The sequence below is a fragment of the Typha latifolia genome, chromosome 6 (assembly GCF_019914945.1).
Source record: "Typha latifolia isolate L0001 chromosome 6, TyphaL0001v2, whole genome shotgun sequence".
NCBI classification, from domain to species: Eukaryota; Viridiplantae; Streptophyta; class Magnoliopsida; order Poales; family Typhaceae; genus Typha; species Typha latifolia.
In genome coordinates, this window is record NC_133091.1 from 203,529 (window position 1) to 225,533 (window position 22,005).

General features: G+C 40.2%; 4 protein-coding genes across 6 annotated transcripts; all 4 read left to right on the top strand.

Annotated features, from left to right (window-relative positions):
• The first annotated feature begins 1,501 nt into the window (after positions 1 to 1,501).
• LOC140790750 (probable anion transporter 2, chloroplastic) lies at positions 1,502 to 5,226 on the top strand. Its single transcript, XM_073140976.1, has 8 exons — positions 1,502 to 2,174; positions 2,750 to 2,976; positions 3,589 to 3,940; positions 4,034 to 4,078; positions 4,161 to 4,307; positions 4,453 to 4,590; positions 4,753 to 4,786; positions 4,886 to 5,226. Exons 1-8 carry the CDS (start codon positions 1,719 to 1,721, stop codon positions 5,056 to 5,058), a joined length of 1,572 nt encoding a protein of 523 aa, XP_072997077.1. The 5' UTR covers positions 1,502 to 1,718; the 3' UTR covers positions 5,059 to 5,226.
• A 669-nt stretch (positions 5,227 to 5,895) lies between these two features.
• On the top strand, positions 5,896 to 13,987 carry LOC140790432 (alpha-glucan phosphorylase, H isozyme). 2 transcript variants are annotated; one of them, XM_073140521.1, is made up of 16 exons: positions 5,896 to 6,116; positions 6,225 to 6,462; positions 6,546 to 6,725; positions 7,672 to 7,848; positions 7,937 to 8,022; positions 8,784 to 8,973; positions 9,482 to 9,574; positions 10,024 to 10,202; positions 10,282 to 10,399; positions 10,485 to 10,616; positions 11,134 to 11,352; positions 11,437 to 11,640; positions 12,071 to 12,229; positions 12,591 to 12,854; positions 13,164 to 13,354; positions 13,566 to 13,987. In XM_073140521.1, the coding sequence occupies exons 2-16, from the start codon at positions 6,253 to 6,255 to the stop codon at positions 13,690 to 13,692; spliced, it is 2,529 nt and encodes an 842-aa protein (XP_072996622.1). In that variant the 5' UTR covers positions 5,896 to 6,116; positions 6,225 to 6,252; the 3' UTR covers positions 13,693 to 13,987. The 2 variants fall into 2 exon arrangements, with proteins under 2 accessions (XP_072996622.1, XP_072996623.1); XM_073140522.1 differs by having other exon boundaries at positions 5,967 to 6,116; positions 6,199 to 6,462.
• Positions 13,988 to 15,418: 1,431 nt separating this feature from the next.
• On the top strand, positions 15,419 to 18,615 carry LOC140790433 (protein GRAVITROPIC IN THE LIGHT 1). Of its 2 annotated transcripts, XM_073140523.1 has the most exons (4): positions 15,419 to 15,571; positions 15,884 to 16,006; positions 16,458 to 17,122; positions 17,674 to 18,615. In XM_073140523.1, exons 1-4 carry the CDS (start codon positions 15,528 to 15,530, stop codon positions 18,486 to 18,488), a joined length of 1,647 nt encoding a protein of 548 aa, XP_072996624.1. In that variant the 5' UTR covers positions 15,419 to 15,527; the 3' UTR covers positions 18,489 to 18,615. The 2 variants fall into 2 exon arrangements, with proteins under 2 accessions (XP_072996624.1, XP_072996625.1); XM_073140524.1 differs by lacking the exon at positions 15,884 to 16,006 and having other exon boundaries at positions 15,435 to 15,571.
• Positions 18,616 to 18,699: 84 nt separating this feature from the next.
• Positions 18,700 to 21,518, top strand: LOC140791258 (reticulon-like protein B12). Its single transcript, XM_073141730.1, has 4 exons — positions 18,700 to 19,048; positions 19,146 to 19,326; positions 20,401 to 20,612; positions 20,921 to 21,518. The coding sequence occupies exons 1-4, from the start codon at positions 19,000 to 19,002 to the stop codon at positions 21,088 to 21,090; spliced, it is 612 nt and encodes a 203-aa protein (XP_072997831.1). The 5' UTR covers positions 18,700 to 18,999; the 3' UTR covers positions 21,091 to 21,518.
• Positions 21,519 to 22,005: the final 487 nt, after the last annotated feature.

Here is a 22,005-nt window from a genome sequence, read left to right on the forward strand (position 1 = left end):
AAGGAAAATCTCTTATTTCCTCTTTTCTCTATACCGAGTGAAATTATTGAGGTTGACATCTTTTCAGCTAAAAGGTTTTGTGATAGCTTCTGTTGTTCATACAGTGCCCATTATCAATAAAACAACATGATACAGGTTTTAAGCCATGCGCTTAAAGGAGTTTGACAAGGAAATTTTATGCGTATTGTTTGTCGTCAGCTTCTTTGTCATGGGGTTTCCCATTGATATGGTTGTTTATCCATATTGCTTCTATCCGGAATGATGTGTAGCTTGAGCTTCTCTGAACATCTTAAAGTTGAAACTACACTTTGAGGCTTTGCGGTCGGTTTTTTACAATTTTAATTTTGGAAGCTGCCGTCCTGTTCTAATATTGTATTCATCAAGAACTTGATTGTCACCACTTCTGTTTTTTTTTCATTTTGAGAATATTTCTGCAACAATCAGAAGTGGAAAAGCAGATGAATGTGTTTCATGCCTTGAAAGAACGATTTCGATTTAACAAAAATAAAATAAAAAATAGCAGGTTTGAACTAATTTGTCGTGTTTCTTGGAAGTTCTATCTCGTAGGTACACTGGTCGTATAGAACTTGTTGATTAACTAATGTACTGCTGTAAACCCATGCTGTGGTCGTATAGAACTTGTAAACGGTGACAGGGATTTTATGGCGATTTGGTTCTTGGTAAGAGCTTTACACCGCAGGTGGTGTACAAACGGGTGTTTCTTGTTATCTCGCTTTATATTTCCTTTTTTCCAAGTAAATTCAGTTTATCTATGTTGCTGAATGTTAGATCAGTTGCATAACTTGAACTCCAATGTCTGTTTCCACCTTCATGATGCACGGCTATGCCCCTTCCTGATAGTTCTTCAACTTGCTGCAGATGTTCGTATACTGTTAGACTAAGACGATACGCTTCAAATCTTGTGAACTTGTCTAAGCTAATAGAATGGCCGAGATCAGACATCAACTCTTTCTTCTTTCTTAAGTGAGACAGTTTGCATATGCCATCGTGGACGATGTGCCGTGAGTGTGAATCCACGTGGTCATCCAATCGTTGAAGCCCTGCAGTAAGTAAACTAGCATTATGTCAACTTTGGCTGAGTCGATTGTTCGGGCTTCTTTGACGGCAAAGCCACCGCATTCAGCACGTTGAATGACTGACCTTGATTGCGGAAACCAACTGGTTGAGCTACGCGTCCGTGCTGGAGTTGATTAAGTTGGTGAGGTCAAGCACGAGACGAGGTAGTAGGTACTCCTCCTCAGTCCTCCCATAGAAGACCGTTTCCCTCGTACTGTTTCCATTGCTACGTTACGTTGTTAGTTAATTCAGACGGTGCATACACTGCTACGTTTCACTGCTAATCTACTATACGATGCCATTGGCCGTATGCTTGCCACATCAGAATCACTACTTTCTAAATAGGAAAAAGGGGAACCTTACGTCACAAAATTTCCGTCTTCTTGGATGTTTATTTAGTTCCTCTGGGGTATGGTAGCCTGGTAGCGGTAGGTGTAGGTGACAGCTCGGGTTAGGTGAACATCACAGACGATCTCGTAACCTTTTGACTCGTTAATCCGCATACGCTCTTTATATTGACGATAATAACCTTCCATCTCCTACCCACCCTCCTCCCCATCTCTCGCCATAATTACCACCAAACTCCGAAGTATAACTCCTCCCCCTCCTTCCATCTCCGTAGGTGGCAGAAATCCCTCCGCATGGCGGCGATCTCGCACTCTCTCAGATCTATTTCTCTATCTACTTCCAGGAGATCTGGGCTCTCGGTCCACGATTCGAGTAGGGTTAGTGTACCCTTGTTAAGGAGCAGTTTTACTAGTAGTAGTAGTAGTAGTAGTAGTAGTGGCGGTGGGGTTAGCAAAGCAATTAGGGTAGAGGAGAGATGGATCTTAGGAGGAGGTAATAGAAAGAAGAATGAGAGGAGTAATAGAGGGGCGGTGGCATGTAGTGCGGGGATGGAGGGGATCGGGAGGGGAGTGGCAAAGAGGAGGGAAGGGTTAGGATTGGGATTTGTGATCCCGGAGAGGGCGAAATTGGTGGTAATGATGGCGATGGTGATGTGCCTCTGCAACGCGGATCGCGTCGTCATGTCGGTGGCCGTCGTGCCCCTCGCCGCCAAGTACGGCTGGTCCAGCTCTTTTCTAGGCATCGTGCAGGTTAGCATTTCTACACCAGCTTATTTGAGAGATAATTTAATGCGATTTTATTTCGTTTGCTTCTTCAATCTTTTTCTTTGTAATTTGGTGAAACCATTAGATCAGTAAAGGAGTTAATAAAAGGTTGTAGGTTGTTGGTGGACTCCATGTCATGCTCCACCAAAGTATTATTAACATACATCGTTACCTTCTCCTATTAATATGCGATGGGCTCCACAAAATTTGTCGTTATTTTAGACGCGCACTACGTAGTATTTGCACGCCAAAATTCCACCGTGTGACATAGTCAACAGGTTCCATTTCGATTTTCGTAAAAATCCTCAATTATAAAAAGAAAAAAAAATAGTATAAACTCGACACAGTCATCAATGGGCGAAGCCCATTATGTTGCCCATAGCCCATCTTAAATATTACATACCCTTATACGCAACAAAAAAATAAAAAAAGAAGAGATAACGATGAGTTGGTAACTTTTAAGTTTCTTGGATCATTGCGTTCCGTGCACTATAAATAGATTATAGATCACAGTGTACCAGAAAAGCGTTGACGTGTTGTGATGTTTCTAACCTATGCAGTCGTCGTTCTTATGGGGATACCTGTTCTCTTCGGTGGCTGGAGGGGCTCTTGCGGATCGATATGGAGGGAAGCGAGTAATGGCGTGGGGTGCGGGCATTTGGTCCCTCGCCACTTTGCTAACTCCATGGGCAGCCCAACACTCCACGGGCATGCTACTTGCGGTTCGTGCTCTCTTCGGCCTCGCAGAGGGTGTCGCCTTCCCTACCATGAGCACGCTCTTACCACGGTGAGCGCCTACCCAATCTCCTATTCTACTCTCTACTCAATCTCCTATTCTACTCATTCAATAACATATCAACATGCATGTAAGCAAGAGTATTTCAAAACTCATTGGTGGGTCCATGCTTTCATTAGGATGAATTTATATTTGGCCCATCACAACGTTTGGCTGCAGCATTTTCAAGCCCAAACAGTTACTGGCATGCCTTGATGCTTACTCTATTGGCAATTTCCACTATCTGCATATGAGCTCTAGTATATAAGTTTTTGTGGAAAGGGAAAGAAAGATAATCTACATAGATTGTTGGTTGGATTTTAATCGTAGGCTTAGTTAGTTAACATATATCCACAATTACTAAGATATCCCTTGCCTAAACTAAAGCAAAAGGATATCTTAGGGTGTATCTAGTAATAAAATAAAATGAATTTGAAACGGATAGAGTCTATTATTTTGAATTTGCTTTTTATGAAAATAATATGAATTCGGTTAAATTTGTAACAAAACAATGGAAATGTAATGCGTAAACCATCACATTTTTAAATGATGACTCTAAAATGAAGTTCTATCTGCTTTGTCTGCTAATGACTTCCTCCTATTATCAACTCATAACGTGAATAGGTGGTTCCCCAACCATGAACGAGCCACAGCAGTGGGTATCTCCATGGCTGGCTTTCATCTCGGAAATGTCATTAGCTTCCTTGCAACACCTATCATCATGTCACACATTGGAATCAATGGAACTTTCGCGCTCTTTGGATCCCTTGGATTTGCATGGCTGGGTGCATGGTTTCTATCGATCTCAAATGATCCTCGTGATAGCCCACTCATCAGCAAGGCTGAACTGCAGCTAATTCGAGCTGGGAAGACTGATTCACAAACAGAAACCGCTGGCAAGTTCCCACCTATAAAGGATTTGCTGTCGAAAATGCCAACATGGGCTGTCCTTTTGGCAAATATTGCCAACAACTGGGTAAGCTTGACTGCAATTGGAAGCACACTCAGATAAGGATAGCTTGATATTAACCTTCTGAAAAGATCTAATCTAATGCTCTACATTCTCCAGGGTTACTTCGTACTTCTCTCATGGATGCCTGTGTACTTCAAAACTGTATGTAATTTAATTCCGTATTATGTATCTACTTGTTTGTCATTGTCCCTGATCTTTTATAATGACTTACTCCAATTTATAGGTTTATGCTGTCAATCTGAAACAAGCTGCATGGTTCAGTGCACTTCCATGGAGTGTGATGGCTTTGTCTGGTTATGTTGCAGGAGCATCATCAGATTCCCTTATCAAATCTGGTTGCTCTGTAACGCTAGTTAGAAAAATCATGCAGGTGCTTTCTTTGTTCTTGTCTACATCATAAAATTTCCTTTTAAAATGAAGGAATTTTGTTTTCTTTTCTGTGATGTTATGATCATGGCATTAGTGAATCTATTTGATTAATGTGACATTGTGGTTGGTTTCTCGGAATATTGCAGTCCATCGGTTTTATCGGGCCAGGTATAGCGCTTTTGTGCTTAAAATTTGCCCAAACACCAGCAGTCGCGGCAGTTCTCATGACAATTGCCCTGAGCTTGAGTTCATTCAGTCAAGCAGGCTACTTTCTAAATGTGCAGGTAAATAAATTGTCAGATTCTCCAAAGTTCTCTTGGCATTAGTATATCTTAAGCATGAAATCTCTTAAGAACAGTAATTTAATTGAACTGCATCAAGTCTAAGCATGTCTTTAAATCTGATCTCTAGCTGACAATGGTTTTTCTAATAATTCTTCTGCGCAGGACATTGCTCCCAAAAGTGCAGGATTTCTACATGGTATGTTCGTATATTGCATGGAGAACTGTCTGTTAGTCCATAACTAAATCACCTGCAGCTCAATTATACAGAATCTAAACATTATCTGCTTGTAAACAGGGATCACAAACTCTGCAGGCACGCTTGCTGCCATTGTCAGCACCATAGGAGCCGGTTACTTTGTTCAGTGGTTGGGATCTTTCCAGGCCTTCCTCACACTCACAGCAGTACTATACTTCGCCTGCTCAATTTTCTATAACATCTACGCCACTGGAGAACAAGTTTTCTTCTGAGCTATTAAATTTTTGTCAGATTGTAGAATTATTTTTATGTAATTGTTCGGAAAATCCGTCAAAGTGTCAATAAATAGAGATATCAAATTCTCTGCTGATCTGCTCACATTTCTCAATTTGTAAAGTTGAGCAATAGCATGAAATTGTTACGTTTCTTTTTTACTCTAAGCATATCCCCATTAGTTACTACTTATTAGTTAGTTACCTTTTAACTCTACAGCTTCTATTTAATGGCCAAAATAATGAACAAGATTCAGAATACACTAGGAGGATCAAGTATGATTGATGTCCCCAATCCACCTTCTCCTTTGGAGGAATATTTCTTTTTGCAACAGTATCATTCTCCTCGTGTTTCAATGGACCTGTCACATTATTATTGTCTTTGACAAGTAATAGTCTTTTTCTTTTCTTTTGCGTAAGGTAAGCCAATCTCAATTTATTAGTTGATTAAGATTTTAATAGAATCTTCGGATCAACTATGCCATAACACTAACGATAATGAGAAAAATGTTCGTTTTAATAATTTAAGGGGTATATAATATTCTAGCTATAACAATTTAATTAGGACAACATTAAATTACACCTTCTCTCTCAAAAACTATAAACATAACAACACTAACATCTCCTATTCGTGTAATCTTAGGCCATTTTCGAGATTGGATTATATATTAGTTCACATATGTGGAGCTTAATCAAGTTTTATTAGATGATTAAATATCGCTGTAGCAAAAAAAAATCGGAGTAAGTGTACCATCGCCATCTCTCAAACTATCCTACTAGCTCTTTTTGGTGGCTCTAGTGATATTTGTTTCCTCCTCTTTTGTCTTCTCCCTCTCCGGAACCGTTAATTCCCTTCCTCTTGCTTTTTGAAAGAAAAAAATATCTTATATTCTTTTTTGTTATAAAGCAGTCCGGGAAGATAGTTCAAACTCGTAACCCGGATCTCTCGTTTCCCGTCACGTGTCTTTCCAAATCCCGTGACGCTTGCCACCTCTCGTTTATAATCACCAATCTGGAGGAAGGTTTCCTCTTCCTAACGAAGAGAGGAGAAGACACGGGTAAAGTCCTCACTCGATCCATCTCCCGATTTATTCGAGTGGATTACTACTATATTTGCATAACTTTTCTCTATCGATTTAGGTAATCTTGCTGTTTCTTTGTTCTAGTTCTTGAAATCCTGAAGTGAAATCATCCATGGCGACCAAAACCGATACCAATGGTGGTGCTACCGTCTCCGCTGCTAAAGTAAAAGCGGTTGCACATCCTTCAGCGGAGGAACCATCCGAAATCGCATCCAACATTGCTTACCACGCTCAGTACTCTCCTCATTTTTCCCCTCTCAAATTTGATCCGGAGCAAGCTTTTTACGCCACGGCAGAGAGCGTTCGGGATCACTTGATTCAGGTGAGTTACCGCGATTTTAGTACTAAGGGACGCAAAGAGTTGCTATACTTGGTTTGTTCTTTGACCCTTGGGGCTTGTTGCAGAGATGGAATGAGACGTATCTCCATTTCCATAAAGTTGATCCCAAACAGACGTATTACTTGTCGATGGAGTACCTGCAAGGTCGTGCTCTTTCGAATGCTGTCGGGAATCTTGACATTACTGATGCGTATGCTGATGCTTTGAGGAAATTTGGGCATGAACTTGAAGAAATTGCAGAGCAGGTATCTATTAGTTTGTGCTGGTTGTAGCTTAATTGTTTTTCTCATGGTTTAGTCTAGTTTTGAACGGAAAGTAGTGGAAAGTCTTGGAAATTAAGGAAAGCAATAGGAAATCAAGGGACGTACGAGAAAGAAATTATATGGTATTAAATGACGCAATAGCAGAGGTCTCCATTAGCAAGCTCATGCAATTATCTTGAGTTTTAGCTCTAGTGACTTTACCATAAAGATCAGCTATATTGAAAAGCAGAAATTTATATGGTTGAGATATGTTTATGAGATTCCTGATCTGTGCACTATTGGTTCCTGATCGGTGTCAACTTTAGCAAATATTTACTAGGGCTTGAGTTAGTGCTGTCAAGATAAATGAGCAACTCGACCTCGGCTCGGCTTGAATGTAAACGAGCCAAGCCTGAACAGAATTTCAGGCTCAAAATTCATTTCGAGCTGAGTCTAAACATAAGCCGACTTTGTTTGGGTTCAACTCGATAAGCTCAAAGTTGTTGATATATATATTACAGTTCTTATATTCCTCTCTCTCTCTCTCTCTCTTTCTACATTGGGTAATGGTGGCAGGTGGAAAAGGAAATCTGGGTAAAGATCTCTTTCATTGCTAGTATCTCCCTCTCTCTATACATTGGTAATGGTGGGAAAGCAGATTCTGGGAAAGATCTCTTTTACAACCAGTTGTACATACATAGGGCTTTTTTCCTCATTTACAATGCCAAATTCCCCTCTCTCTCTTGATACATAGGGCTCGTTAGGGCTCGTTAGTAGCTTGAAGTAGCCTAAGCTGAAATGCAGATGAGCTCGGCTTGAACAAAATTTTAGGGTCGAAATTCATCTTGAGTTGAGCGTTGACCAATTGGGTAGCATTTTCTAAAATAAGATATATTTTGTTTGGCTTTATGAAGTTAACTCTCAATTTTGATTTCTTGTTTTTATTTAGGAGAAAGATGCGGCTTTAGGAAACGGAGGCTTGGGCAGACTTGCATCATGTTTTTTGGATTCAATGGCAACACTAAATCTGCCTGCTTGGGGTTATGGTCTACGATATAAGTATGGCTTATTCAAGCAGCAAATAACCAAGGAGGGTCAAGAAGAAGTTGCTGAAGATTGGCTTGAGGTATTATCAACAGTACGAACTCTTTCAAATTCTCAAGCCTTTTGTTCCTTGTTAATAAGTTGTTTTTTCTTGATGTATGACTTGGCAGAAGTTCAGCCCATGGGAGATTGTCAGGCACGACATTGTATATCCTATTAGATTTTTTGGCCATGTTGAGCTCTCCCCTACTGGGTCGTAAGTGCAGATTTCTTAGTACTGAGATGAATCGGTTTTTCAGCATTATTAAATGTAAAGTTGTAAACATTTGCATTCTCCTTTTTAAAATACCTCTATACCAACAGGATCGTCTTTTTTCCTTCCATGTGTTATATTGTGGCTGTACATGGTAGGAATCTTTGCCCTGTGAATTGTTTTTATTCTTCTTGCATGCTGTCCTGTGCCAAATCAAATAAACCACAGAAAAGTTGTAGCATCACCACATTTTGTTGAGCACAAAATAGTTATGCTGCCAACTAAACCTCCATATTATTTATATTACTGGTAATACTTGTAGAAGTTTTGTGTGAAGTATGAATGATGGATCTGATGACAAGTAAACTGTCGACAGTTACAACAGGTCAATAGACAAAAAAGGCCTGTCTAGTCAATACATGTCTTTCCTATATTCCCTTCTCGCAAAAGAGACTGCATTCATTTTCACTATTGATTAGAGAAAGCAACTTTCAGTCTTCATGTGGTATAAAATATTGTCCTTTTCTTAGCAATTACATGTCAATTTCCTAGAAGTCTGCATCTTAATCATGTCTTTTTCACACTCCTTGAATGGTTTGTGGAATCTCTTCTTGGAAAACATGAACTTGAATATTTTGGTGACTCTTTTTAAACAGAAAGCTAGAATTCTAATTTTGCTTAGAAAGTAATCAAATTAGTTCTGCAGATTGAACCTTTATATCCATTAATGAGTGTTTTTCATTCTTGATGTTTGCACGTGGTAGTCGAAAATGGGTTGAAGGAGAAATTATTCAGGCACTGGCTTATGATGTACCAATTCCTGGATACAAAACAAAAAATACGATCAGTCTTCGCCTTTGGGAAGCTAAAGCTAGTGCAAAAGATTTTAATTTATTTGAGTTCAATGATGGACAGTACGAATCTGCTGCTCAACTACACTCTAAAGCTCAGCAGGTATGTTCTATAGAAGGCATGAGGGGATGTTATTATTCTTACCTTATCATTACCTAGATCTCCTTATCCATTGATTCAAAGCCACATGAAATGTCCAGTTTATGTGCCATCCATTCAAACTGTATCAGTAACGCATTGGTACAGCATGGACAATTTTTTTATTTTCTTTTGTTCCTGTGCTTTCTTCTTTTGGTCATTTGATATTCCCCTTTCTCTTGCCTGTTCCATTTTTCCATGCTATTAAGTTGCCTTGATTCTTAAATGAGTAAACTTTGTCATCAAAATTATTGCTACTGCAGATCATAGTGGAAAATGAAAGTTCAAAAGTCCAGCATTGTTTCTCAAGTTTTTAAGAAACTAGTCACTGATTTATTTTATCTCAGTATTGTCCTTTTATTAATTATTATTCACCCATTTTTTTGTAAGCAGGTGGCTGTGGAACATTAGATTTTTATTATTTTAACCCTGTGATGGCTAATATAAGATTATAATGAACTTTACACTGTAGATATGTGCTGTTCTATACCCTGGTGATGCTACGGAAAATGGCAAGATTCTTCGATTGAAGCAACAGTTTTTCTTGTGCAGTGCATCACTACAGGTACAAAATGCACTGACCTGATAAAGTTCTTCATGTGATCTCTTTTATTTATTTGCTACCTACTCTAATTCTGCATTGTCTTAGATTTCTAGGTATGTTTACTTATGCCATATCTGTCACACAATTTCACAATGACTAAGAAAAGAGTAAAGATCTTCAGCATCTGAAATACTTCTCTGAATCTGTTTTGCCTATGAAGTATGGATCAGGTTGAGAAGGATGACTCCAGCAAAAGCATTGACTCCTTCAGTAATCAAAATTTTATAGTCAAAGTGGCAGTTTGCTACTTCTGCACAAAGTATGCAATAATCTATGAGTTTATTACAAAGGATGGAGTTGACTCCAGTTGATCTCTTTTAGCTACCAGGCTGTTAGCATATGAGATCTACGTATTTAGGTTTTCAACATTGCAAAGTTGGATACGTAATCTTTGCTGAAACTATTTGCAGGATATTATTGTCAGATTTAAGGAGAGAAGAGCTGGTAAAGTTGAGTGGTCTGAGTTCCCTAACAAGGTTGCTGTACAGATGAATGATACACATCCAACTCTTGCAATCCCAGAATTGATGCGATTATTGATGGATGATGAGGGACTTGGTTGGGATGAAGCTTGGGATGTGACAACGAGGTAAACTCGTGGTTAGTTTGTCTTGGGATTTGTTTTTCTATCATTATTTTGCCTACCAGGTTTTTCCCATGATATCTAGGACTGTTGCATACACCAATCACACAGTTCTCCCAGAAGCACTAGAGAAATGGCCACAAGCTGTAATGCGGAAACTTCTTCCCCGTCATATGGAAATCATAGAAGAAATTGATAGGAGGGTATGATCCTTATGCTTATTATTCTCATAAATTTTAATGGATCATTTTGCAAGTTTGCGTAATAAATTTTTTTTGTCTTTTGAAGTTTATGGCAATGATATCTTCCACCAGAAAAGACATGGAGGGAAAGATACCCTCCATGAGGGTCCTAGATAGCTCGAATCCCCAGAAGCCTGTAGTGCGAATGGCAAATTTGTGTGTTGTATCTTCTCATAAGGTAAGCCTGTCTCTTTGTTTGAATAAAGTGAATGCTTAATCGTTATTCATGTTCCTCTGTGTGACTGCTAAATTGCATGTTACCAGCATCTTGAAATGTAGTAATATTAGCCTGGGTAAAAAGAAGGTCAGCTATGTTCATATATAAGTGAAAGTGACTTCACTTTTCCTGCTTATTGGATGTTATTCTTATCCTTTATCTATGTATTCTTTAGTTATGTTAAATATTCTAACAATTATCCTATTACTAGATATATTAACGTTTAGTACAAAATTTATTTGATTTCATATTTTCTATTTCCAGACCCGCCTGCTGGTTGACGGTTGTTTTTCTCTCCAACTTGTTAATAACCTGCTTCCTGTTTTCAGTGCTTACTAAAAACATGAAGAGCAGCGTCTTGACAATCTCCCTGATCCTTTCCCCAAGCGCAATATATTGCATTGATGTTTCTATTAGAATTTGCTCTCTTTCTAAGTTAGACATAAATTTTAAATGAACTTGATCACAATATTTGTAGGTGAACGGAGTAGCACAATTACACAGTGACATCTTGAAATCAGAGTTATTTGCAGACTACGTCTCTATATGGCCCGGCAAATTTCAGAACAAAACAAATGGTATTACACCTCGCAGATGGCTCCGATTTTGCAGTCCTGAGTTAAGTGGCATAATCACCAAATGGTTGAAGACAGACGGGTGGATCACTAATCTTGATCTCCTCACGGGGCTCCGTCAAGTATGTAGATGTTGCTTGCTTGCTTATATGCTTTCAACTTTGTGCTTTTCGCTTTGCACTTTAGAGTAACATTCTGTTCAACAGTTTGCTGACAATGAAGAGCTTCTTGCTGAGTGGGCTTCGGCAAAGTTGGCCAATAAGCGTCGACTGGCACAGTATGTACTTCAAGTAACAGGTGTGACCATTGACCCAAATAGCCTCTTTGACATACAAGTTAAGCGCATTCATGAATACAAGAGACAGCTGCTGAACATTTTGGGAGCCGTTTATAGGTACAAGAGATTAAAGGTGAAAATCTATCACTTTCAATCAAAATTACCATTGACATATTATCTGTGTATCATAAATACTGAAATAGACAGAGGATGTTTATCAGCTGTAATTGTCTGCTAGTAAAATCTGCCAGACTAATTTGACTAATTTGATTACCCACCCATCGCTTCACCTATTGTTATTAAAATATTAGTGTTTCAGCGTAAGTATATTCCAGCATCTTATGGATCACATCTGAGAAATTTCAAACTTTGAGATGCCCAAGTTTCATTTATTTGTCTTCTGGAGTCATTGATGCCCAGTGTTAAACTTAATTGAAGAATTGTTATAACTTAAAGAGATTTCAAGCTAAAAATAATTGATTTTTTGGTGCTGCTTTGCAAGTTTGTTTAAAAGCTTGTTCAGTCATACAATCTAATATGGCTATTGGAACTGATCAATGTAGGAAATGAGCTCAGAAGAGAGGAAGAAAGTGACTCCGCGTACTATTATGCTTGGAGGAAAAGCATTTGCAACATATACCAATGCTAAGAGAATAGTCAAACTGGTGAATGATGTTGGCTCTGTAGTCAACAATGATCCTGAAATTAACAACTATTTGAAGGTATGATAATTTTAAATTTTAGTTTGTCACTAAGGCAACAATCTCTCTTGTATGATCCTGACCAAATTAGTTGCAAACTTTCTCGTGCTACAGTATACCAGTGACCTTGGAAATTTGACTAGTCAAGTATAACTTCTATGCAAATGTTTCAGTTTTTATTATCCTTGCTGAGTCTGCAGTAGGAGATTTCTTACTGCTTTCTTTACCGTGATGTTTCAGCTTTTTCTTTCATATTTATGATACTGAGAAAAAGTTTCTTTAAGAGATATATATTCATTTGTTATAACATCTTATTACATCTGTGCACTTAGTACAGTGTATCAAGACTAATTAACGTAGTTGTTCGTAACGAAATTTTCAGGTTGTCTTCATTCCAAATTACAATGTTTCTGTAGCTGAAATTCTCATTCCTGGTAGCGAGCTATCTCAGCACATAAGTACTGCAGGCATGGAGGCAAGTGGCACGAGCAATATGAAATTTTCTTTAAATGGTTGTATCATAATTGGGACCTTGGATGGAGCAAATGTTGAAATCAGAGAAGAAATAGGTGCAGAAAATTTCTTCCTTTTTGGTGCCAAAGCAGATGAAGTTCCAAGGCTGCGGAAGGACAGAGAAAATGGACTGGTATATGCTGAGCCATTACATGCTACCTTCTTAGTGGTCTCTTAATGCTTAATACTATAATAGCATCCAGAGCACCTGCAATAGTACTGTTTATAGTATAAAATCACCCAGGATCCATGGAGTTCGAATCATGAATCTATTTGTGGCCCTCTGCAATATTCGTTGCTGTTGGGCACTGCACATCATTCTTATAAGTTCTATATGCACCCATAGTTTCAAATTATATTAAAATTATCTATCTAGCTTTCTTGGACGTTTGGAATTTTATGAAACAGGGTTGCTAACTTGATTCCTTTTGACTTTCTATAGTTTACACCCGACCCACGTTTTGAAGAAGCCAAACATTTCATAAGGGCTGGTGCATTTGGTAGCTACGACTACAATCCTCTCTTGGATTCTTTGGAAGGAAATTCTGGCTACGGACGTGGGGACTATTTCCTAGTTGGTTATGACTTCCCAAGCTATATTGATGCACAATCAAGGGTGGATGAAGCATACAAGTAAGGAAACAGACTCGAGCATAATTATAATTTTATTTCTATTCTAATCAATGCCCTACAAGTAGGGAAAATGACTCACCAATTTGATGAGGTCTCCATTCATATGTTATACTAAATCAACTTAAAAGCAAAAGAATGTAATTTTTCTCAAACTATAGATCAGGCTCGTTTTATATCTGACGGTTTGCTCTGATATTATTTTCTGTTATAGGGATACAAAAAGATGGCTAAAAATGTCCATCTTGAGCACTGCGGGAAGTGGCAAATTCAGCAGCGACAGGACTATTGCGCAGTATGCTGAAGAGATATGGGATATAAAGGCCTGCCCTGTTCCGTAATCTAGTTAAGACGGAACAGCAAGATCAAATTCCGAAGAAGTTGCGTTTATGAGGAAAGAAGACAATAAACCTCTACTAATAATATAAGTCTGGTTTCACTGCACATGTATATATATAAACGCATGAGGCAGGGATATAACTTTGCAACAAGAATGTAACATTCAGGCATCTTAATTTTATTCCGGCGAATAAGTTATTAAGCATTTTAGATGGACGTCTTGGAATGGAATATGTCAGTCTTATGTATACCTCTTAATTTTATTTCATTTAATGAAGTCAAAACTGTCAATCAAAATCATATGGTCTGTGACGGGATCATGCATGCATAATAGGTCCTTGTTTTTCCCAACTAACTTCTCGAGCATAAATCAAAATAATATCAAGCCTTCATGTGAATTCTCAACCAATCTGGTTACAAAGGATATCATCAATTCTTGATATTAAGTATTGATTATGTGAATATTCAATTTCTCCAATTCCAGATTGTTCTCCAGTCACCACGTATACGGGGATCGAAATATAAAGTGAAGTTCATAAGAAAGCATTGGCGAATTCTCACAATAACCTGAATATAATACAAGCGTTGCTTACCAGCTGAGTTCACGTTTTCTCGCAACCAAAAATTTCTACAAAAGTATTCTTCTATTAGAACGTAATGTGATGATCAATAATTATATACGAGTGTTTTTGCTGGGAAAAATGAGAGCAATAACCAATGAATAAGTATCCTGTGGAAAACTCAACAGCAAGGCTATTCATGTTCCCTCTTTATCTTGTCAGAAAAGGTCAGCATGATTTAGAAACTCAATTAGGTAAAGGTATTGTAGTCCAGAAATGCACTCAAACTTATTTCACAACTGCGGCAAGGTTTCTCAAAGGGCTTACATCGATGAGCTTCTTCTCGAGGTCCATGAGCGGCTTCTCAAAGGGCAAAGTAATAGGCTTGACTTTCACCTTGGGAGGCTCGAAATGGGACAAATAGCTGAGGCACCCGCCCTAAACGTTGGGATCGATCTCATCAGGCCAAGGGTACTCGTGCTTCTTCCCCTTCCTAATCTTCGCCACCACCGCATTGGGTGAGCTCCTCCTCCTCCTCGATCCGCAACCAACTCTCGATCCCCCCCCCCCCAAGGAGTTAAGAGCGACGCCATTAAACGAGCTCCGGAGGAGATCCGAAGCGGAAGCACTCGAGGAGGCGATGGAAGCCATTCCGGTATAGGAGTTGAATTCCGATGTGTAGGAAATGGGAAATGGGAAATGGTATGTATGTATGTATGTATGTATGAATGCGAGTGGAAATTGTAGCGTCGATTATGATTTGGACATCAAGGAGTTCGTGAATCGTGAGCTCTTGCCACTTCGCCTCTTCGAACATATCACACGTGGCAAGCACGTCGTGTGCTTGCTTGAGGTAACGGTGCCGATGACCCGCTAACCCGCAGTTTTCGCATCCGGTTTTCACCCAAATAATATCCGTTAGCTAACCTCTCTATTGTATTTGTAGATGGAGGAGGAGTTGCTTTCAAGAATAAACTAATCAGATTGGATGCATCTGTTTGGATAGTGACAAGACTCGTCACCCACTGTACTTTGCGCTAAGAACAACCATAGGGAACAAAGCATACCAATCGATCGATCCAACCCGGCCCGGGCTGACCTAGCCTCTCAACTAGAGGTCTCCTCCGTCTGCCACGTGGATTCTAATTGTTTGCTTCTCCTTTCGATCCCTCAAATAGAGGTGTTAAGCTTCCTAAGTCCATCATGCTCTTCAACACCTCCGGTGATCAAAGGCTGTGCAGCTACCTCTGAAACCGCCTCATTTCCAATCTGTCGATATGTTGCCTTGCGTATGCTTCGGCTTTGACAAATGCGTGACCAGGTTACTTCGCACAGTTCCATTTTTTATAGTTGTCGTCAAAGTACATGAACGACGGGATTAACTCTTCAATTTCTCCTCTCTCTCTCTCTCTCTCTCTCTCTCTCTCCTTTTCTCTTAAGTACACATTTATTATATGAATGTGTAAGCCGAGAATGCCATTTGGGCTTGGCCCCTGGAACGTTGGATCTCATGAGTATTCTATACCCATAGATCCAGCTAGCACTGGGAACAACTGGGCTTTTGACTTGTCCATAACTTCCGCCACAATCTTTAAGACATTTGCATATATGACTTAAGATGGTATTTTGTCAGAAAGAAGAAGGATGAGCGTCGGATCGTTCCATCAGCAATGGACGTCCGAGATCTTCAGCATTACCCGGTTCTCTACAACCGGAACCAGACAAGATTCCCTCTGCAGTCCGTGCTGCGAGACAGGTCACGCTCCGATCACTGTCGCTTTAATTGCCCACACTGCCTCTTATTCAATTGCAGCGCCTTTTCTAGCTTAAATTAACAACAACGAAGAGTGTATCACTATTGTAATCCCGTGGTCTCACCACCACTATCCTGATCCTCCTAGTTCGATTCATATTCCCCAGCCAGATAAGACTCGAATCAGCTGTCCGCGTTGAGAGGAGCACGATTCCTACAATGACCCTTAATTGACTCAATTAATTACTTGTCAGAGAAAAATCACTAAAAAAACAAGAGCCCAGGCAGCACAGTGCGCGCTCGTTTCCTTCTTTTTTTTTCGAGATTGCGAAATTGGTGCTCGGTCAAATGAATTCATTGTGGGACTTATAACAAACAGTTTAATGAACTGCACTACACCTACTAATCTCTTGTGACTTCTTTGCTTGCATTACGATTTACTACACCTCCACAGGAGCGAACAGATCAACGAGAGCAAGACAAAAATGGCGAATAAGGTATCCAACATCTCCGATCTAATCCACCGAGTTGCTTCCTCCTGCCTCACCCACCGCCTTCCCAGCGCCCGCGGCCTCGACAATGGAGAAGAGACGGAGATCGAGGACGACGACGGCGAAATCAACGACCCACGCGGATCCGAAGCAGAGGAGGAGGACGAAGGGCTTCGGATCTGGGAGGAGGAGAAGGGTGGCGGTGGGGCCGCGGGTTTGGAGCGGGTGAGGGAAATGGAAGCACTAATGGGCCAGATCTTCGAGACCGTCTCCGCCATGAAGAGGGCTTACGTCAGCCTCCAGGAGGCGCACTGTCCGTGGGACCCGGACAAGATGCGGGTCGCGGATGCGGCAGTGGTCGCGGAGCTCCGGAAGGTGGGGAGACTCCGGGACCGGTTCCGGCGTGGCGGCGGCGGCCGTGTCGGGTCCCTTGTTTCGGTGACTCCGCTGAGGGAGGCGGTGGCGCCGTACGAGGCGGCGCTGGACGATATGAAGAAGGAGCTGAAGTCGAAGGAGGCGGAGGTGGAGAGTCTTAAAGAGAAACTTCGGAGCTCCGTCATGCTCGGCGCTTCCGGTAGGAAGGGGCGCCACCACTTTAGCAAGCGGGTCGGATGTATCACTGGCGTAGGTAACTAACTATAACTACCCTTACATCTCGCTCTATTTACTTTAGAATGCCAAAACAACAAATTTGGGGAGATTTGCATGTAGTATAACACCTACATTTAAATTTTAAGCACATTTGCAGTTTTAGCTGTATTTTCATTACATGCAAATCCTTCCGTTTTAAAAATAAGCTAAAACATCTAACTGTAAGTTTTTTTGTTTTTTGAGAGAGAATGGGGATTAAACCCAAATCAAAATAACATCTCACAGTGGCATCTGGATTCATGATAGGGTGTTCAACGGATGTGAAACTTGGTCCTAGGTGTTCGATGTCATAGATGAAGCTTTCAGAAGGAAGAATAAAAAAATCAATCCAAAATTTTAGCTGAGTTAAGTTTTTTTTTTTTCCTTCTTTTCTCTCTCATTGAAAGTTCTTTGGGCTTATTTTAAGACGAGGTGCTAGTGCAAAACAGCAAATGACCTGAGTATAGGACGTTTATATGCAAATTCTCCGATAACTTCAATTAAACGGATGCCGTAAGGATATTTTGGTCATTTTGGAAAACACGGCAGGAGCACAAGGGCGCCCGACGGCGGAGCTGTTCGAGGCGTGCATGGAGGAAGTGAAGTCATCTTCCAAATCCTTCACCTCCCACCTCCTCTCCCTGATGCGCTCCGCCCGGTGGGACATCTCCGCCGCCGTTCGCTCCATCGTCAACTCCACCACCACCGACGGCCGCCGCGGAGACATTGCCTCCTTGGAAATCCACCACAACTACCCGTCCATCCCCGACGTGGGCCCCAAGCATGCCAAGCACGCGCTCGAATCCTACGTCAACCGCCGCCTCTTCCACGGCTTCGAGAACGAGACCTTCTACATCGACGGCTCCCTCTCCTCCCTCCTCCACCCCGACGAGTTCCGCCGCGACTGCTTCGTCCAGTTCCGCGACATGCGCGGGATGGATCCGGCCGAGCTGCTCGGGATCCTCCCCACGTGCCAGTTCGGCAAGTTCGCCGCCAAGAAGTACCTCGCCGTGGTGCACGCCAAGATGGAGGAATCGCTGTTCGGCGGGATGGAGCAACATAGGCAAGTGGTGGCTGGGACCCACCCGAGGACTGGTTTCTACGGCGAGTTCCTAAGGCTGGCGAAGGCGATGTGGTTGCTGCATCTGTTGGCCTTTGCGCTGGATCCGGCCCCGAGTCACTTCGAGGCGAGTAAGGGCGCCGAGTTTCACCCAGATTACATGGAGAGCGTGGTTAGGTTCGGCGGGGGACGAGTTCCGCCTGAGTTGGTGGTGGGCTTCTCGGTCGCTCCTGGGTTTAAGCTCGGTAATGGTTCAGTGGTTCGCGCCAGGGTTTATCTTGTGCCAAGAGGTCGAGGGCAGTGATCGAGTCCATTTCATCACCGCTTCTATTGTTAATCCTTTCCAAGAATTCTTGTTCATCTATCAACTATTTCTTATAAACCATTTTGGGTGTCCTAAAATACATATAATTAAAATAATCCTTACTATCTCTTTTTAGCACCATCATCGGTCACATGCAACGAGCGTGCCTAACTAACTATATAATCCGTGGTAATGGCGGTAAATATATACCGGGGGAAGAATTTTTCTCCGGTTATTCCATTTGCTTTCAAAATGTCAAGAAAGGGAGAGGAAGAAGACGACGATGACGGCGCTTTATAGTACGTGTGGGTCCAGAAGCAGAATCCCCATATGCCTCCATTATTCCTTTTCCTCCAAAACTACTTCATGTCTCGCACCCATCCCCATACGGAGAAATTATAGTAAAAAGAACACAAAATAAATATTTTTTTTTAAAAAAAACAAGTCATTCCATCATTTTCCCCTCATCTTTTCCACCGCCGCGTTCCCGATCGCAATCGACGATCCATCGATGGAATCCCATTCGTCGTCCTTGCATGGCATTCTCGGAGGAGGACTCGGTAAAATTACCTAGGAAAGATTAAATCTTCGATACCTAGTATTTGCTAATTGGGGTTTTGATCTCTTCGATCGTTTCCATTTTGAGTTGTTCGGCAGTTCCAGATGTGGTGCTGTGGAGGAGAAAAAATGTGTCGATTGGGGTATTGGTTGGAACGGTAGCTGCTTGGGTGTTCTTTTACAAATCCGGGTATACTTTGATATCATTTCTCTCGAATGTTCTACTGCTCTTGCTTTCCGTTCTGTTCATATGGGCGAAGGCGGCTGGAGTTTTAAACAGGTAAAAAAATCTCAATGGTTGTCTTTTGATTGCATGTTTTCTGTTGATAGATTTCAAGATTTATGTCTTCCTTGTTTGTAGCATCGGAGAAAAAAAGGAGAAGGAAAAAAAAAAAAAAAAAAGGGTGAAAAGAAGTAGAACCCTTGGGCTTTATTTTTGCTTTTTTATGTGTTTGAGCTCATTTTTTGCAACAGAAGGAATTGTTTTTAATCTTTCTTGTGTTATTTCATCTCCTTCTTTAGTTGAAGCATCTTGTTTTTTCTCATGTCACCTTCATGTGGATTTTATGCTAGATGAGTGTACTTTGTACTAGATAGATGATTTTGGTTGTGAAATATACAAAAGCAGATGAAGGAGTGAGAATATTATCTTGTACACAGGATTGCCGCAGAAATCTATGTATATCATTTATCAAGAGTAGATGAAATTGTCTCTTTCTTTTTTCCGGTTAGGAATCTCATATTCCTTTCTTTACATTGAAGTTGAAGAATAAAGTTATAGCTCCATGCCAATGGCTATGACAAACCGGAAGATGAAAAAAGAAGCATGTATATGTTTTCGGCATAGTGACGGAAGTATATTTTGCACGTCTATGATAGGAAATTAAAGATATCACACAAATATGTAAGTTTACTTGATATATTGACCCATTTACTGAACAGAATTCTTTTATTAGTTGAACAATCGCCTATTCATTGATGCGGTGGTATCACTGAAATAATAGTAGTTGTAAGCAATATGGATCTTTGGACCTAAAGAAGAGTTTATAGGATGAATTTTTCTTGATGTAAAGATCTTCGAGATGTTCTGCGAGAAGCTTTATGGAGTGAACAATCTCCTTTCAGAACTAATTCTAGGACAAGGAAGTGTTTTTTATTATACCAATGCTTATACATTCTCAAAAATCATTAATATTAAGCTTACCAAAAGGAAAAACAATCACTGTTTCTGTCATATTTTGTTCATATGAAGCTCACATTATTCTTTTCAGATTTTGGCCATGTACCTGTTCCTTTTCTTCGTATTGCAATGTGAGAATTATGATCCTTAGCCATTAAGCTGACACAAATGCAGGCCACTTCCACCCATACCAAAGATGACTCTTTCGGAAGAGGTGATTAATGAAGCTGCAGCCTATGTGGGCTCTTGTGTGAACATGGTGCTCTCGGCTTTTGAGGATATTGCACTCGGGAAGGACTCAAAACTTTTCTATAGAGTAGCTGCTTGTTTGTTGCTTATCTCCACCATCGCCAGTTTGACTGATTTTCTCACTTTCAGTTATATAGGTAACTTACATTTTTTTTTTGTTGGAATATTAATTACGACAAAATCTCTAGTTTTCCTAGCAGAGTGCGCAAGAATCTTAAACTTATATCTCATGAATAATGAATAGGTACCCGCCGATTTATGATGAATAAAAGACTTTTTGTGCTTAGACCTTGGAGACAGGAAACTCATATAGCAATGAATGTCTTTTTATTTTTGAGATGTATCAGAAGTAGGATTAGTTACATGGGGTGGCTGCCTCAAGAGTTAATATTTGGGAAAATAATTTCAGTGATCCCAACTTTGCTAACTCGTCTCTTCCTTTCAGGTCTTGTTGTAATTCTGACCATCCCTGCCTTGATTGAGAAGTACCGCGAGTGCATCCACGGATGCATTAAAAAGTTGGTCTATGCAAAGGTGCAAACATATGAGAGAATAAGGACAGAGTACTTTGACGAGGTTAAGAAGTGGATTTTGGAACAGAAGAAATTAGTCTGATCTGGCTGGCAGTACATGCGAAAGCAGAGATTTTGGTCCCATCACATTCCATTTCTTTTTCTCAAAGAGAGTTTTGCTTCACAAAATCTTCCGCAGGATCTCTTGTTCGACATGTGAGCAGCTGTACTGATGTTCTGCACTTTGGATCGAGCAACTCTTTTGTGTAAAAAGAAAAGAACTATATTCCGGACTCACTTTTTCTTCAATTTTGGAACATTAGGATGCAAATTTACTAGCAATTCTGTTGAGAACAAGCTCTTGAAACAGAAGCCTTGGATTGCTTTCTCCAAGGGAGAAAGAAAAGCAATAGCCCCCCCCCGGATAGTCACAACAAATGTTATCTTGGGATTCTGCCCGTCCTCTCCGCATGACGTGGAATTGTAAATTGAGTTTTTGATCAAATTAGCTCACCATAAATATTTATTTTATATATCTAGTATATTTCAGAAGTTAAATATAAGACTAATGGATTTCATCAGTATAAGTTGTTAACTATCTCGGTGATTTATACGATAATTTTAAATAATTTTAGAACTCTTAGACAAATTAAATCTTAGAAAGAAATTTGGATATAAGTTTATATTTGAAAATTAAGACAATTTATGAGTTTTTTTAAAGAATTTGGGCAATATTTTGAGGTTTTGAACTTTTTATGTAAATGATTAATCTAATTAGCGATTACGTTAATGGTTTTCAAACCCATATAATTTAATATATAAAGTTTCCAAGTGAATGAGTCGTGTAAAAATAAATTAGGCAAAATTTAAAACAGTCAAAAACTCATTGTATATTTGTAGTCTATCCCACTACCCTTTTCTTTACTCATCAGACAAGGTTGGGTCATCGAAAACCATATTCCAAGTCTTGATATTTTCATATGGACTCCCTACTTTTTTTAAGGTGTGATTGCAATTT

Excerpts from the sequence above, each read along its gene's own strand:
- LOC140790750 (XM_073140976.1), top strand. The coding sequence starts at position 1,719 with ATGGCGGCGATCTCGCACTCTCTCAGATCTATTTCTCTATCTACTTCC. Across the intron at positions 2,977-3,588 it reads ATGAGCACGCTCTTACCACG|GTGGTTCCCCAACCATGAAC; the intron begins GTGAGCGCCTAC and ends TAACGTGAATAG. Across the intron at positions 3,941-4,033 it reads CAAATATTGCCAACAACTGG|GGTTACTTCGTACTTCTCTC; the intron begins GTAAGCTTGACT and ends TACATTCTCCAG.
- LOC140790432 (XM_073140521.1), top strand. The coding sequence starts at position 6,253 with ATGGCGACCAAAACCGATACCAATGGTGGTGCTACCGTCTCCGCTGCT. Across the intron at positions 7,849-7,936 it reads TTGCTGAAGATTGGCTTGAG|AAGTTCAGCCCATGGGAGAT; the intron begins GTATTATCAACA and ends ATGACTTGGCAG. Across the intron at positions 11,353-11,436 it reads TCCTCACGGGGCTCCGTCAA|TTTGCTGACAATGAAGAGCT; the intron begins GTATGTAGATGT and ends TCTGTTCAACAG.
- LOC140790433 (XM_073140523.1), top strand. The coding sequence starts at position 15,528 with ATGTTGCCTTGCGTATGCTTCGGCTTTGACAAATGCGTGACCAG. Across the intron at positions 16,007-16,457 it reads CAGTCCGTGCTGCGAGACAG|GAGCGAACAGATCAACGAGA; the intron begins GTCACGCTCCGA and ends ACACCTCCACAG. Across the intron at positions 17,123-17,673 it reads CGGATGTATCACTGGCGTAG|GAGCACAAGGGCGCCCGACG; the intron begins GTAACTAACTAT and ends AAAACACGGCAG.
- LOC140791258 (XM_073141730.1), top strand. The coding sequence starts at position 19,000 with ATGGAATCCCATTCGTCGTCCTTGCATGGCATTCTCGGAGGAGGACTC. Across the intron at positions 19,327-20,400 it reads GCGGCTGGAGTTTTAAACAG|GCCACTTCCACCCATACCAA; the intron begins GTAAAAAAATCT and ends ACACAAATGCAG. Across the intron at positions 20,613-20,920 it reads TCTCACTTTCAGTTATATAG|GTCTTGTTGTAATTCTGACC; the intron begins GTAACTTACATT and ends TCTTCCTTTCAG.